A 16,932-nucleotide genomic window follows, 5' to 3' on the forward strand; every position below is an offset into this window, starting at 1 on the left:
AGTAACACTTCTCATCAAGGAGGTGCTATGGATTGGATCTTGTTACACTTACCTGGGCTTTACATTCAACATTATGGTGCTCCTGAAGTAGCCATTCATTTTCAGTCAGAGATGAACCTAAGGTTTCATTCTGTACATATGTCTCACCATCATGCTGGAACCATTGCATCACCTTCATCAAAGACAGAGTGGTTTACTGTTAAAACTCATAGTATAATGTATAGAACAACTGCAGGCAACTGGACTATTTTTATTCTCAACACTTCTATCTATTCCTGGACAGAAGCATGCAAGCATTGGAGTACCAAACAAAGCTATCAACTTATTCAATTATGTTGTTTCTTTTGCAGGTACATAAATGATTTTTGATGCTGATTCATTGGAATAAAAATATTAACCACATTCAGCTGATAGGCAATGTTCAGTACATTAATGTTCCCAGTTTCAAAGAGTAAATAACAGAACAAACTGAAAAATCGTATCCTATTTGGCATTATTTAAATGTTTGTCTGTAACTGTATTCTAGTTAACTTTGTAAGTTCCTTTCATTCCTTTCTTGTAAGAAGACTCAACAGTAGGTTAAACCAATAATTGGGTAAAAACAATGACTGCAGAGTGCTGGAAACCAGATTCTAGATTAGAGTGGTGCTGGAAAGGCACAGCAGGTCAGGCAGCATCCGAGGAGCAGGAAACTCGACATTTCGGACAAAAGCCCTTCATCAGGAAAAGAGGCAGAATGCCCACAGGGTGGAGAGATAAATGAGAGGAGGGTGCGGGTGGGGAGAAAGTAGGATAGAGTACAATAGGTGATTTGGGGTGGAGATGGAGGTGATAGGTCAGGGAGGAGGGTGGGGGAAGGCAGCAAAGAGTACACTGGGTGAATGGGGCTGGGGATGAAGGTGATAGGTCAGAGAGAAGGGTGGAGTGGATAGGTGGAAAGGAAGATAGGCAGGTAGGACAAGTCATGGGGATAGTGCTGAGCTGGAAGTTTGGAACTGGGGTGAGGTGGGGGAAGGGGAAATGAGGAAACTGATGAAATCCACATTGATGCCCTGGGTTGAAGTGTTCCGAAGCGGAAGATAAGGCGTTTTTCTTCCAGGTATTGGGTGGTGAGGGAGCGGCGGTGAAGGAGGCCCAGGATTTCCATGTCCTCGGCAGAGTGGGAGGGGGAGTTGAAATGTTGGGCCACAGGACGGTATGGTTGATTGGTGCGGGTGTCCCAGAGATGTTCCCTAAAGAGCTCTGCTAGAAGGCGTCCAGACTCCCCAATGGAGAGGAGACTGCATCAGGAGCAACAGATACAATAAATGATATTGGTGGATGTGCAGGTAAAACATTGATGGGTGTGGAAGGCTCCTTTGGGGCCTTGGATGGAGGTGAGGGAGGAGGTATGGGTGCAGCTTTTGCAATTCCTGTGATGGCTGGGGAAGGTGCCAGGACGGGACGGTGAGTTGTTGGGGGGCATGGACCTGACCAGGTAGTCATGGTGGGAATGGTCTTTGTGGAAGATGGAAAGGGGTGGGGAGGGAAATATATCCCTGGTGGTGGGGTCCATTTGGAGGTGGCGTCGGATGATTTGGTTTATGTGAAGGTTGGTAGGGTGGAAGGTGAGCACCGGGGGGGAGGGGGGGTTCTGTCCTTGTTACGGTTGGAGGGGTGGGGTTTGAGGGCGGAGGTGCGGGATGTGGACGAGATGCGTTGGAGAGCATCTTTAACCACTTGGGAAGGGAAATTGTGGTCTCTAAAGAAGGAAGCCATCTGGTGTGTTCTGTGGTGGAACTGGTCCTACTGGGAGCAGATACGGCAGAGGCGGAGGAATTGGGAATACGGGATGGCATTTTTGTAGGAGGTAGGGTGGGAAGAGGTGTAATCCAGGTAGCTGTCGGTCGGTCTTCATTAATGGAGATGGAGGGGAGGGATGAGTCAGAGATGGTCCAGGTAAATTTAGGTCAGGGTGGAATGTGTTGGTGAAGTTGATGAATTGCTCAACCATTTCGCAGGAAAACGAGGTGGCGCCAATGCAGTCATCAATGTAGCAGAGGAAGAGGTGGGGTGTGGTGCCTGTGTAATTACGGAAGATGGACTGTTCTACGTAGCCAACAAAGAGACAGGCATAGCTGAGGCCCATACAGGTTCCCATGGCTACCCGTTTGGCCTGGAGGAAGTGGGAGGATTCGAAGGAGAAATTGTTAAGGGTGACGACCAGTTCGGCCAAACGAATGAGAGTGTCGGTGGAAGGGTACTGTTGGGGACGTCAGGAGAGGAAGAAACGGAGGGCTTGGAGGCCCTGTCATGGCAGATGGAGGTGTTCAGGGATTGGATATCCATAGTGAAGATGAGGCGTTGGGGGCCAGGGAAACGGAAGTCTTGGAGGAGGTGAGGGCGTGGGTGGTGTCGCGAACATATATGGGGAGTTCCTGGACTAGGGGGGATAGGACAGTGTCGAGGTAGGTGGAGATGAGTTCAGTGGGGCAGGAGCATGCTGAGACAATGGGTCAGCCAGGGTGATCAGGCTTGTGGATCTTGGGAAGGAGGTAGTACCGGTACAGTGCAGGGTTCCCGGACTATGAGATTGGAAGCTGGGGTGGGAGATCTCCTGAGGTGATGAGGTTCTGTATAGTCTGGGAGATGACAGTTTGGTGATAGGGGCTGGGGTCATGGTCAAGGGGGCGGTAGGAGGAGGTGTCTTTGAGTTGGCGTCTGGCTTCAGCAGTGTAGAGGTCAGTGCGCCAAACTACCACTGCACCCCCTTTATCTGCTGGTTTGATGGTGAGGTTGGGATTGGAGCAGAGGGACTGGAGGGCTGCGCGTTGTGAGGGTGAAAGGTTGGAGTGGGGGAGGGGGGTGGACAGGTTGAGGCGGTTAATGTCCCGGCTCTGGATTAGTGGTGCTGGAAGACTACAGCAGTTCAGGCAGCATCCAACGAGCAGCGAAATCGACATTTCGGGCAAAAGTCCTTCATCAGGAATAAAGGCAGTGAGCTAGAAGCATGGAGAAATAAGCTAGGTTAATGTCCCGGCGGCAGTTGGAAATGAAGAGGTCGAGGGCAGGTAATAGGCCAGCGCGGGGTGTCCAGGTGGATGCAGTGTGTTGGAGGTGGGCAAAGAGGTCCTCGGAAGGTGGGCAGGAATCCTGATTGTGAAAGTAAGCTCGCAGGCGGAGGTGGCGGAAGAATTGTTCGACGTCATGGCGTGTATTAAATTCATTGATGTGTAGGCGGAGGGGGATGAAGGTGAGTCCTTTGCTGAGGACTGATCGTTCATCTTCAGTGAGGGAGAGGTCTAGAGGAATGGTGAAAACTCAGCAGGGCTGGGAACTGGGAGTGTGTGTGTGTGTGTGTGTGTGTGTGTAGCTGGGAGTGGGGGCGGAGCCTGTAACTGAAGTGGGTGTGGTGGTGGAGGGAATGGGGGTGGAGTCATGAGCAGGGGTGGTGGTCCCCTCAGGGTTCTGGGGGGTGGGGATGGTGACAGTGGGATCTGTGGGGGGCATGTCAGCAGAATGCAGGTGAGTGGCATTGGTGGGGGCAGAAGTGGTTGCAAACACAGCAGTGGAGTGGGGGGGAAATCACTGAGCGTGTGACATCAACGATGATGAGAGGGGTGGAAGTAAGATCACGTATGGCGCATGAGGAATTGTGAGGGGCGGAAGTGGCTGTAGAAGCGGCCATGATGGGGGTGGAAGTGATGTCATCGATCACTGTGGGGATGGTAGGTGCACCAACTGCATGGCTAATGGTGTCCGAGCAGTTCTAGCGGCCGGGGAATCTTCTGGAATGTTTGAGGAGTGCTGGTTATGGAGGTGGGTATAAATGTTTGTTGCAAATGTTTTAATAAAAGTTTGTTGTACTTACAGTGTACTCTTTGCTACCTTCCCCCACCCTCCTCCCTGACCTATCACCTCCATCCCCACCCCCATTCACCTATTGTACTCTATGCTACTTTCTCCCTAACCCCACCCTCCTCTCATTTATCTCTCCACCCTGCAGGCACTCTGCTTCTATTCCTGATGAAGCTCTTTTGCCCGAAATGTCGATTTTTCCGGTTCCTCGGATGCTGCCTGAACTGCTGTGCTTTTCCGGCACCACTCTAATCTACACCAATAATTGACAAATGTTAAACTAAAACTGAACAACAGTCATTCCAAATTTATGAAAGCTTAAAAATGATGTTCTTATTTTCTGTATTTTCTCAACTACAAACTAAAGTTAGATGAGCATATTTAAATTTGTTTTTGAAGCAGTCATAAACTTTCGGAACTGGATTGGAACCTACACGATGATATAATGAAGGTTTTCTCACTGTTGGCAACCAAAGCCTAATGTGAATCTTTTGGCTCAAATCTTTCAAGGTCCAGAGCAGGAATATCTGGACTTCAATTTGTGTTTGCATAAGGTGATATAAACTGTCTGATTTATATATATTTTTAATACTATCTATGTTAAGTTTGAGTTTTGATTTTGTGTTTAGTGACATAGATGTTTTCTGCATGTCTGAGGTTAGTAATTATTCAGTAGCCATGGTGATTTCTTTTAAAACAGTTTGATATAGCAACTTTGGCAGATTAAAGGGTTTTTGTTAAGTTTGGGATGTTATGTGACTTAGAAAGATAAATAATGGGCTGTAAGTTCAGTTTGAAATTCTGAGACTGCATTTTTTTTAAGCTTTGGGGAATACTCGTAGCTTAGAGAGATACTAAAGAGTTTAACTTTGTTTTGGGTAGTTCTGTGAAATCATAAGATGAAGATGCTTGTATACAGCAGCACTCCTGAGAAGGAGAGAATATAATAAGATTAGATTTATAGTGCCAAACCAGAAGTGTTGGGATAAAACTCTGAAGAGATTACATGAAGTTGAGTATGTTTAACCTTGGGTATTTGGTAGCTCCAATAAGAAGTTATCAGTGTTTCCAGTCTAGGAGTTAAAGTCACAGCTCATTAAGCCTACCAAGGTTCTAGGAAAGCATTGCACAAAGGTACTTTTAGTTTTGTACAAGGCAGGTTTTGTTTTGGACCTTATAAAGAGATTGTGATTATACTTTCACTGTGTTTAAATATCTTGGACTTGTGTGAAGTAAATATTTTGGTTTATTCCATTTTATCTTTAGGTTAATAAACTTCTGTTTTATTGTTAAGACAAAATCTGCAACATTGTGTGTTTATGTTTCAGTGAGAAGCCACATTATTAAAACCAAACCAAACCAAACCAAACCAAAACAAGATCTACAAAACCAAGTTTCAGTCTGGGATCTGACTTGTCCAGTAATAAAATCAGCTGAGATCAGGACAGTGAGGTTCCTGCCAAAATCCTGGTATATATACACACACTGTAATTGCCTGGGTAGTTTTAAACTTCTGATTGGTTGATTTACACTGCCTCGGGACCTTGCTCAAATAATCTCCAACAATGGGTTCAGGTGAGATATGCAGTACTTACCTTGGAAATATTACACTGTTACTACTTAGTCTAACTTAGTCACTGGTCAGTGTTACTGAACCAAACACCACAAGCAATCACCCCATCACCTCCGCAATCCAAGCAAGCTCCCAATGCAACCCTCTCTTCCACCACTACCTCCTGACAATTACCGTCTGACCTGAAATTAATACTCCTTGAACTCACACACCACACCTGTCTGACCAACCAAACTGACTATACACTCACTGAATGACTCACTCAGCCATTCACTCCTCACCTATTCACTTACCAACTCACTCATTCACATTCACTCACTCACACCCCCTCAGTGAATCATTCATTCACGCTTGCACAAATCCATTTCCTAAGGCAAAATTATGCATGAAAGGACTAGAGACCCTTACAAACCTACCTTAATATGACTGCTAGTAAAGGGGCATGTCCAGTCCGTCTTTCAACTCTGCTGTGCTCGCTGGGCTTACCCTGGAGAGGCTGCACCACTCCATTTCTGCTTCAGTCAGGATTGGAGGTCCCACTATAAAGGGGCAGGTCCACCAGGGTACAGAAAATATTGTGGTCAGTGCCAATGCACCCAGTATTGCTGCTAACCAGAAGATCTCGGTCAACGTTTGTTCTTAGCACTGTGACAAGATTTCAATCCAGTTCTCACTGAAGTTGTGATGGCAGAATTTTAATAAATTCATTCTCAGGACATGAATATGGATAGTGGTTTCGTTGATATTGTGATATCCATTTGTATTACAAAGGAATGAAGACTATTCTTGATCACTACCTTAATTTTGACAGTTTTGTGCATTCCTCAAAAGCAAATAGTCATAGGTAGCATGTGTTTAATCAAATATTTTCTTCTATGAGAAAATAACTCTATTGCTTGGGTATGCATCATTATATCAAGGCCAATATTTGCATGGTAATAAGGCACATTCGGTCCATACCTTGTCTACCTGCTGGTCCCATTCATAGATCTGTAAAATTCGCTCCAGGTCCAGTCTTTGACGATGTGATTGCTCCTCCAACTGTCTCCTCCTGTCCTGTAGCAGTTCCATTAGACTCTCAATTTTTACACAGCTGTTGTGAGCCCCATGAGTTAGCTCAGAATGTACCTTCGGTCCTGGGATTTTGAACTCTTTGATTACATGAAGGAGTTCTTGACTTTTGTTAAGAAGAACCATTGAGCTTGTTAAAAGGACTGAAACAAAAGTCAACTGTTCAGAATCAATTCAAGTTCCACATATAGTAGCAGATTTAGACCATAAGACATAGAAGCAGAAGTAGGCTTGTCTGCTCTGATGATCCTCATCTCCACGTTCCTGTCTTTTTCCCATTTCTCTAGATTCCTCATTGATTAAAAATCTGTCTGCCTTTGCCTTCAATACAATTAATGACACAGCTCTACAGCTTTCTAAAATAAAGTTTTAGACAGATTCACTGACCTCTAAGAGAAGAGAAAAAGTTTCTCCTTATTTCTGTCCTAAACAGAAGTTAAGCCCTGTGGTCCCATTCTCTCCCACAATGTAAAACATCTATCCTGTCAAGCTCCTGAAGGGGCTTGACTGTTTCAATAAGGTTGTCTCTCATTCTTTTAAACTGTAATGAGTACAAGTCAAATCTCTCCTCATAAAAGGGTCATTCCCTACCAAAATCAACATCGTAAACCTTCTCTACATTGCTGCCGTTGCCAGTGCATCTTTTTTTAGATAAGGGAACCAAAACTGTTCACTGTATTCGAGGTGTGATGTAACTAGTGCCTTCAATCATTTTAGCAGGATTTCCCTACATTGACTCTCCACTCATTTTGAAGTAAAGGCCAACATTCCATTTGTTTTCTCTATTACCTGCTGAACTTGTAAACTAGCTTTTTGCGATTAAGCACGAGGACTCCAAACATTCCTCTCTGCTGCAGTCTTTCTCCATTTCAATAATATTCAGCTCCTCTATTCCTTCTGCCATGATGGATAATATCTCATTTTCCACTTTATATCCTACTTCCTCAATTTTTGCCCACTTGCTTAAACTATCTATATCTTTCTGCAGACTCTTTGCATCATCCTCCTACCTTTTCTTACATCATCAGTAAGTTTTTCTGTAATACTTTCACTATCCTCAAACATTTCATTTATATATATGATGCAATTGCAAATAATTGTGGCCCAGCACTGAGCCCTGTGGCACTCCACTGGTTACAGGCGAAAAATGCTGCCTTTATCCCACCTCTCCTTTTTCTATTAATTAGTCCATCCATTATCCTTGCTCATACATGATCTCCAACAACATGTCATTTTTCTCATTAAGCATGTGTTATCAAATCCAAAATGTTTTACATCTTCTATTTCCTTTTATCGATTCTGTTTGTTAACTCTTCAAAGAATTTTAATAAAATTGTCAGGTAGTATTTTTCTTTCATTAAGCCATGTCAATTCTGTTTGCTTAAATTATGTGTTTCTAAATGTTCTGCGACTATACCCTTTATTATAAACTCCATCATTTTCTCAATGACAGATGTTAAGCTACCTAGCCTTCAGTTGGCATTTTTTTTGTTTCTTTTCCTTTACAAAGAATATATTTCCTCAGACTGCTCATTTTAACTAATGATTGCTTGGAAAAGATTTCAAGCAAGTTTTGAGACATATTGATTCGACCTTGTTTTGATCAGGAATTCCTCACTTTCCAAAGTTGATTATTTCTATCTTTCTCTATTCTTTCGAGTAATTTACATTCACCACTTTAAAAGACTTTCCTCTAATTTTCCCTTAATGGGGGAATGACGTAGATCGAATCACATTCTCAACGACAATTAGCCTTTATCACTAAGTCACCAAGACATACTTCTATGGTAGAACTGACATGCTTTTGCCCTCCTCTCCAACACTTACAGGTAAAATGCTTCAAACACTTCAACTGCAACAAAACTAATTCACTGTGATTAAGCAATATAATCAATAGTGGCATTTAAAATGGTGAATATTTGGTGCCAGGTCCAATAATCTTTGACTGTGCAACTCAGTCTCTGCTCTCTATGTCTGTCACTTTTTTCTCTAGCTCAGTACTAAAGCTGGCGAGTCAAAAACAGGCTGCAATCGTAGCTAAGCCCTTACTGCTTGGCTTATTACCAATCACACATTACAAATGATTATTACAGGTATGTCATGAAGACATCAAAATAATTTGGCATAAATTGACTTCCAATGTTTAAACAGACTGAGCTGACAGTCCAGAAATTCTTACACAGCCTTCTCAAATAAACTGGTTTGGCCTCAACTGGAATGTTTCATTCGGTTCTAGGCTCCACACTTTCATAAAGATGTGAAAGTGTTTGAGTGCAGAAAAGATTAATTATTAAGTTGTAGGAATAAGCAACTTCAGTTTCATAGATAGACTGAAGACTGTTCAGTTTAGAGAAGAGACGGAAATTTAATAGAGGCATTCAAAATCATGAGGGACCTGGACAGAGTAGACAGGGAGAAACTCTTCCCAGTGGAAGGATCAGGAACCAGATGGTATAGATTTAAGATATTTGGCAAAAGTAGCAAAGGAGACATAACCAGAACCTTTTCATGCAATGAGTGTTTATGGTCTGGAGTGCACTGCCTGAATGTGCCGCATACAGGTTCATTTGAGGCATCAAGAGGGAATCAGTTCATGATTTGAAAAGAAAAGAATCTCCAGGGTTAAAAGGTAAAGTTAAGGGATTTACATCCTTCAAAGTGCAAAGCAGACTCACTATGCCAATTGAACTCACAGTCTGCAACAATTTGGTGATTCTGTAGGAAGCATAGTTTCCCAAAGATTTTCTGCTGACTTGTTCACTGCTCCTTTACTTGGGAAAGGAGTGATGCTGGCTGCCCTAATTACACAGCTGCATACCACCCACACAAAAGCTGCAATCAAATTAAAGTGTAATTTGAATTTTAATCTATTGCTAAACTACTGCCTACACCATTGAATCCAGACACATTTATTCATTTTCTCTGTGTGATCAAATAAATATAGCAGAGAAAATGTCAGTAAGTAGGTTACTCTAGATCACACCATCAGTCAAAGCCCAATTGGTTTTGACTCAGTGTTGGCCTGAAGCAATGCTACATATTTTGTAAAGCTGAACAAATGAAAAGACTGGAAATTGTAAGGTTCAAGGTCACATTTACATATGTTAGACAAATTGAAAATGTCAATGACCAAGGTAAGGTGGAATAATTTTATTAGACCATAAGATCAAAAGACATAGGAGTGGAAGTAAGGCCATTTGGCCCATCAAATCCACTCCGTCATTCAATCATGGCTGATGGGCATTTCAACACCACTTACCCATACTCTCTCCGTTACCCTTAATTCCTTGTGAGATTAAGAATTTATCAATCTCTGCCTTGAAGACATCTAATGTCCCAGCCTCCACTGTGCTCCATGGCAATGAATTCCACAGGCACACCACTCTCTGGTTGAAAAAATGTCTCCTCATTTTCATTCTCAGTTGACCCCCTCTAATTCTAAGGCTGTACCCACGGATCCTAGTATCCCCACCTGACGGAAACAAATTCCCAGCATCCACCCTTTCTAAGCCATGCATTATCTTGTAAGTTTCTATTAGATAAGAGGTACTGTTTGCAGATGACACCAAAATTGGAGGTGTAGTGGACAGCGAAGAGGAAGTGGTGGAGGCTGGCACAATTGAAACATTTAAGAGGCAATTGGATGGATATGTGAATAGGAAGGGTTTGGAGGGATATGGGCCAGGTGCTGGCAGATGGGACTAGATTGGTTTGGGATACCTGGTCAGCATGGATGGGTTGGACCAAATGGTCTGTTTCCGTGCTGTACATCTCTTTGACTTTATCTCCTCTCAAACGTCTAAACTCTAATGAATACAATCCCAGGATCTCAGCCGTTCATCGTATGTTAGGCATACCACTCCAGGAATCATCTGTGTGAATCCTCTGCTGGACACGCTCCAGTGTCAGAATGTCCTTCCTGAGGTGTGGGGCCCAAACCTGGACACAGTATTCTAAATGGGGCCTAACCAGAGCTTTATAAAGTCTCAGTAGCACATCGCTGCTTTTACATTCAATCTCAAGTTGGAATGTAAGAAAAGTAACAATAAAGTTGCACAGTGTAAATCGGGTGTGAAAGTTCCAAATAGACTTTGAAATTAAGTGAAGTGAGATCCTCTTCTTCAAGGAGTCAGGGCTTTGCTCTGGTGTCAACTTATGGGCTGAATCTGGATTTAAAAATGCAATTACGTTGTAACTGTTGATTTGAAATAAAATCATTTTGCACCAATACCACAGCTGTACTGTAAACATTAATAGGTTTTGTTACTCATCTCTATTTAGGATACTGCCCAAATTTTACTGTTAAAAATAACACAAAGTACATTGTTTCAGAAATCAGGATCAAAGAAATAAGGTAATTTCCTATTTGAGATCCCAGTTACAAATACTCACGATACATTTCATTAAAGTACTCGCCTTTCTTAAGGTCTTGATGCTGATGAAGAAGTTGCTTCAAGGATTCCATATCCTCAAATATTTGGGCACTGTTCAGAAACTCTTCAGCTTCATCAATTTTTATAGCAAACTAAAAAAAATACTTTTTAAGAATGAATCAAACTTACAACTGTTATGTCAATCAAAAGACAATGAGGCACTATCAAAATCCACTGTAATCTTTTTAATTCCAACATTAAAGTGTTGTATTTTGTGATCACTTTTCCTTTGTTAATTACTAACCTCTAAAGCTTGATCAAAGAACTCAGAGGCCATTTTTAAAAGTCTCTTTCGATTTTCAAGCAATTGGTTGAGAGTTGTCCAATTAACTCCCAGAGTTCTTCCCATCTCATCATACAGCTGGCTTTGGTTTTTATTGGCCTCTGCTGTTTTGTCAGCTTCAAGCAGCAAATCCCGAACACCACCTTCATGTGCCTATTCGCGAGAGAGAGAGAGAGAGAGAAAGCAAGAATAACATTTCTGTACACAGTTGGCTGGCTTTTTTAAACAAGACCAGAACCCCATCATTAAGTCTCACTTGATAGTTCGCTAAATATGGAAACAATTAAATATCTTACTTTTTCCCTAACGAGTTCTGCTGATTAAATTAAAGATGTACACAAAATAATAGAATAGCAGATGACTGGGGCAGCTGATTCAGACAGATTCTTCTGAGCTTCACTCTGTGAAGATGGCTGGTGTTCATCATCAGGTAATGCTGCTTCACTGCTCATTTCAACTGTGCTTTAATTCAGCTTCAAGAATGATGGCAGAGAGGAGGAAGAAGGGAGGATCGGAAACAAAGTGAGGGCACAGAGGGAGTGCAGTCAGGTTGTAAAGGAATAGGGAGGATGGAAGGAAAGTAGAAGAAAGAACAGGAACATGGGCAGCATAGGCACCAACCGAATATGAGAAAAATGTAATGGAGAAAGTCTTGAGAATTCAGTGTCGACTCGCCAAGATGCATATTGTTGCTTGTGAGTAGCTGAAAAGAATAAGAAAGCTCTAAAAGAGACAAAAGTTAAATAGCTGAAGAAAAACTTGCTCTAAAAGAGGGAATCTATCATAAATGAACCTGTGGAGCTGCAGGTGGCAGAGGAACTCTGAGTGGGAGAGATCCGTTTGCCATTGTCCACACAGGCATTAATGAAGAAGGAGGTTGTGCTGAGAGAGTAGAAGCAGCTGGGGTTAAATTAAGAAACAGAACCAAAAAGGTAACAATCACTGGATTATTACCTGAGCCATGAGCAAACTGACACAAACTGTCAGCAAGTTTAAGAGGTAAACAAAAACAAAAACAAAAACAGAAGTTGCTGGAAAACCTCAGCAGGTCCAGCAGCATCTATGAAGAGAAATCAAAGTAACATTTTGGGTCCAGTGACCCTTCCTCAGGCAATTTTAGCATGGCCAATCCACCTAACCTTTGGACAGTGGGAGGAAACTGGAGCAACTGGAAGAAACCCACATTCTACAGGAAATACTTGAGAATACTCCACATGCTCCAAGTATAATCCTCCAAATTGAAATGGAAATCTGAAACAAAAACAGAAATTGCTGGAGAAAGGCAGCAGGTCTGCAGCATCTGTGGAGAGAAAACAGAATTAACGCAGTCCTTCTGAACAAGGGCCACTGGATTCGAAACATTGATGCAAACTGTGGAAAATGGATTTCAATTCAACATGAGCAATTTTTGAGCTAAAAGGGTTCAAGCAGACTGTTTTCTAAATCATGAAAAAACTACAAGCAAATGCAAGAAGGCAGGTACAAGATAAAGTCCGAGCTTCTTGAGTGTTATTGGATCCAGACTAGTGGCAAGTATTCCATTACGCATTTGACTTGTGCCTTGTAGATAGCAGACAGGCTTTGGGGAATCAGAAAGTGAATTACACACTCGAGGACTCCTAGTCTCTGACTTGTTTCATAGCCACTGTATTTATATGACTAGTCCAGTTTAGTTTCTGGTCAAAGGTAACTTCTAGGATGTTGATAGCATGGATTCAGTGACCTTAACAGCATTGGATATTAAAGGACAATTGTTTGATTTTCTCTCGCTGGAGAAAGTCATTGTCTGGCACTTGTTTGATTGAAATGCTTTTGCCACTTGTCAGCGCAATCCCAGATACTGTTCATGTTGTCTTGCACTTAGACATGGGCAACTTCAGTACCTAAGGAGTAGCAAATGTGCAATATTCAGCACAATCACCATCAGTGAACATCCCAGTTTTGACCTTATGATGGAGGGAAAGTTATTGATAAATCAACGGAAGATGGTTGGGCCTAGGACACTACCCTGGGGAATGCCTGCAGAGATATCCTGGAACTGAATTGATCAACTTCCAGCAACCACAACCGTCTTCCTTTGTGCCAGGAATGAAAGCAGGGTGCTTTCCCCAATTATCATTGATTCAAGTTTGCAAAATACAAATGCAATCAAATATCAAAGGCAGACATTCGTACCTCATTTCTGTACATATTTAAACTGAGACTGTCATGAGCTCAGGAGCTGAGCAGCAATAGTGAAACCCAAACTGAGCATCATTCAGCAGGTTATTGCTAAGCAAAGGCTGCTTGACAGCATTGTTGGTGACCATCTTCCAACTCGTTACTATTATCAAGAGTAGACAGATGGGGCAGTAATTGGCCTGGTTGAATTTGTCCTGCTTTTTATGTATAGGACATACATAAAAAGCTCACTCTCTCGGCGGAGCAGGTAACGGCTGGCTGGTGGTGTTTTTTTAAGTCGGGGGTATAGTCCAGTTTTTGTTTTTTAACGGCTAAAATTTAAAGTTTTTTTTAAGCGCCTAGCGGACCCGGAAGCTGGTGTCGCGCTAGCTTACCTGGGAAGGTTTTTTTTATTATATAAGCGCGCAGCTTCAAGCCTTCGGCCTCACTCTCTCGGCGCTTAAAAAGTTTTTTTTAAGCGCCTAGCGGACCCGGAGCCTTAGGGAAGTAGTTACTCCGAAAGTTATAGACAGATGGGTGACAGTGAGGGGGAGTGGGAGGAAGCAGCCAGTGCAGGGACCCCCTGCGGTCATTCCCCTCAAGAACAAGTATACCGTTTTGGATACTTGTGGGGGTAATGACTTACCAGGGGTAAGCAACGAGGTTCAGGCCTCTGGCACGGAGCCTGTCCCCGTTGCTCAGAAGAGAAGGGTGGAGAAAGGTAGAGCGATAGTTATTGGGGACTCAATAGTGAGGGGCACAGATAGGCGGTTTTGCGGGGGCGACAGCGACTCACGATTGGTATGTTGCCTCCCGGGTGCAAGGGTACGTGATGTCTCTGATCGTGTTTTCCAGGTCCTTAAGGGGGAGGGGGAGCAGCCCCAGATCGTGGTCCACGTTGGAACCAATGACATAGGTAGGAAGAGGGGTGAGGATGTTAGGCGGGCTTTCAGGGAGCTAGGTTGGAAGCTCAGAGCTAGAACGAACAGAGTTGTTGTCTCTGGTTTGTTACCCGTGCCACGTGATAGAGAGTCGAGGAATAGGGAGAGAGAGCAGTTAAATGCGTGGCTACAGGGATGGAGCAGGAGAGAGGGATTCCGGTTTCTGGACAACTGGGGTTCTTTCTGGGGAAGGTGGGACCTCTATAAACAGGATGGTCTACACCTGAACCTGAGGGGCACCAGTATCCTTGGGGGGAGGTTTGCTAGTGCTCTTTGGGAGGGTTTAAACTAACTCTGCAGGGGCATGGGAACCTGGACTGTAGCTTTAGGGTACAGGACCTTGAGTGTAGGGAGGTTAGGAATAAGGCATCGATCTCGAGGGAGGGTGCCTGTAAACAGGAAGGTGGCTTGAAGTGTGTATACTTCAATGCCAGAAGTATAAGAAATAAGGTAGGTGAACTTGCAGCGTGGGTTGGTACCTGGGACTTCGATGTTGTGGCCATTACAGAGACGTGGGTAGAACAGGGACAGGAATGGCTGTTGCTGGTTCCAGGGTTTAAATGCTTTAGCAGGGGCAGAAATGGGGGTAAAAGAGGGGGAGGTGTGGCATTGCTTGTCAAGGATAGTATTACAGCGGTGGAAAGGACGATGGAGGAAGACTTGCCATCTGAGGTAGTTTGGGCTGAGGTTAGAAATAGGAAAGGTGAGGTCACCCTGTTAGGAGTTTTCTACAGGCCTCCTAATAGTCCGAGAGAAGTAGAGGAAAGTATTGCGAGGATGATTCAGGAAAAGAGTGAAAGTAGCAGGGTGGTTGTTATGGGGGACTTTAACTTCCCAGATATTGACTGGGAAAGCTATAGCTCGAGTTTGTTAGATGGGTCGGTGTTTGTCCAATGTGTGCAGGAGGGTTTCCTGACACAATATGTAGGCAGGCCAACAAGAGGTGAGGCTATACTGGATTTGGTTCTAGGTAATGAACCAGGCCAGGTGTTAGACTTGGACGTAGGTGAGCACTTCGGGGACAGTGACCACAACTCGGTGACTTTTACTCTAGTGATGGAGAGGGATAAGTGTGCACTGCAGGGCAAGAGTTATAGCTGGGGGCAGGGAAATTATGATGCAGTTAGGCATGACTTAGGATGTGTGGATTGGAAAAATAGGCTTCAAGGGAAGAACACAAATGATATGTGGAGATTGTTCAAGGAACAGCTATTGGGTGTCCTTGATAAGTATGTACAGTCAGGCAGGGAGTAAAGGGTCTTGTGGGGGAGCCGTGGTTTAATAAGGAATTGGAATCCCTTGTGAAAGGGAAGAGGGCGGCCTATGTAAGGATGTGGTGTGAAGGTTCAGTTGGGGCGATTGAGAGTTATAAGGTAGCCAGGACGGATCTAAAGAGAGAGCTAAGAGCAGCGAGAAGGGGACATGAAAAGTCCTTAGTTGGTAGGATTAGGGAAAACCCAAAGGCTTTCTATAGGTATGTCAGGAATAAAAGGATGACTAGGGTAGGTATCGGTCCAGTCAAGGATAGTAGTGGGAAGTTGTGCGTGGAGACGGAGGAGATTGGAGAGACACTAAATCAATACTTTTCGTCAGTATTCACTCAGGAACAGGACACTGTTGCTGGTGTGAATATTGAGTCACAAATGATTAGAATGGATGACCTTGAGGTATGTAGGGAAGAGATCTGGGGAATACTGGAAAGGATGAAAATAGATAAGTCCCCTGGGCCTGATGGCATTTATCCTAGGATCCTCTGGGAAGCTAGGGAGGAGATAGCGGAGCCATTGGCCTTGATTTTTATGTCGTCACTGTCTACGGGAATAGTGCCAGAAGACTGGAGGATAGCGAATGTGGTCCCCTTGTTCAAGAAGGGAAGTAGGGATAGCCTGAGTAACTATAGGCCAGTGAGTCTCACTTCTGTTGTGGGCAAAGTCTTAGAGAGAATTGTAAGGGATAGGATTTATGAACATCTGGATAGGAATAATATGATCAAGGATAGTCAGCATGGTTTTGTGAAGGGCAGGTCATGCCTCACAAACCTTATTGAGTTCTTTGAGAAGGTGACTAAGGAGGTGGACGAGGGTAAAGCAGTAGATGTGGTGTATATGGATTTTAGCAAGGCGTTCGATAAGGTCCCCATGGTAGGCTAATGCAAAAACTACGGAGGTATGGCATTGAGGGTGCATTAGAGGTTTGGATTAGGAATTGGCTGGCTGGAAGGAGACAGAGGGTAGTAGTTGATGGTATAGGTTCATCTTGGAGTGCAGTTACCAGCGGTGTTCCACAAGGATCTGTTTTGGGACCATTGCTGTTTGTCATTTTTATAAATGACCTAGAGGAGGGGCTTGATAGCTGGGTGAGCAAGTTTGTGGATGACACGAAAGTCGGTGGAGTTGTGGACAGCGAAGAAGGAAGTGGCAGGTTACAGCGGGATATAGATAGGTTGCAGAGCTGGGCAGAAAGGTGGCAAATGGAGTTCAATGTAGCTAAGTGTGAAGTCATTCACTTTGGTAGGAGTAACAAGAAGATGGATTACTGGGCTAATGGTAGGCTACTTGGTAGTGTGGATGAGCAGAGGGATCTTGGTGTCCATGTACACAGATCTCTGAAAGTTGCCATCCAGATAAATAGTGC

At 43.6% G+C, this 16,932-nt stretch overlaps 1 protein-coding gene across 1 annotated transcript in view; it reads right to left on the reverse strand.

Annotated features, from left to right (window-relative positions):
• ccdc141 (coiled-coil domain containing 141) overlaps window positions 1-16,932 on the reverse strand; it is a 171,397-nt gene that overhangs the window by 127,430 nt on the left and 27,035 nt on the right. Inside the window, exons 3-6 of the mRNA XM_060828119.1 lie at window positions 11,159-11,350; window positions 10,898-11,006; window positions 6,371-6,624; window positions 53-172 (exon numbers count right to left, since the gene is read on the reverse strand). Coding sequence (XP_060684102.1) covers window positions 53-172; window positions 6,371-6,624; window positions 10,898-11,006; window positions 11,159-11,350 — 675 coding nt within the window. The remainder of the gene's footprint in view (window positions 1-52; window positions 173-6,370; window positions 6,625-10,897; window positions 11,007-11,158; window positions 11,351-16,932) is intronic.

The sequence above is a fragment of the Hemiscyllium ocellatum genome, chromosome 7, assembly GCF_020745735.1.
Source record: "Hemiscyllium ocellatum isolate sHemOce1 chromosome 7, sHemOce1.pat.X.cur, whole genome shotgun sequence".
Classification (NCBI taxonomy): domain Eukaryota; kingdom Metazoa; phylum Chordata; class Chondrichthyes; order Orectolobiformes; family Hemiscylliidae; genus Hemiscyllium; species Hemiscyllium ocellatum.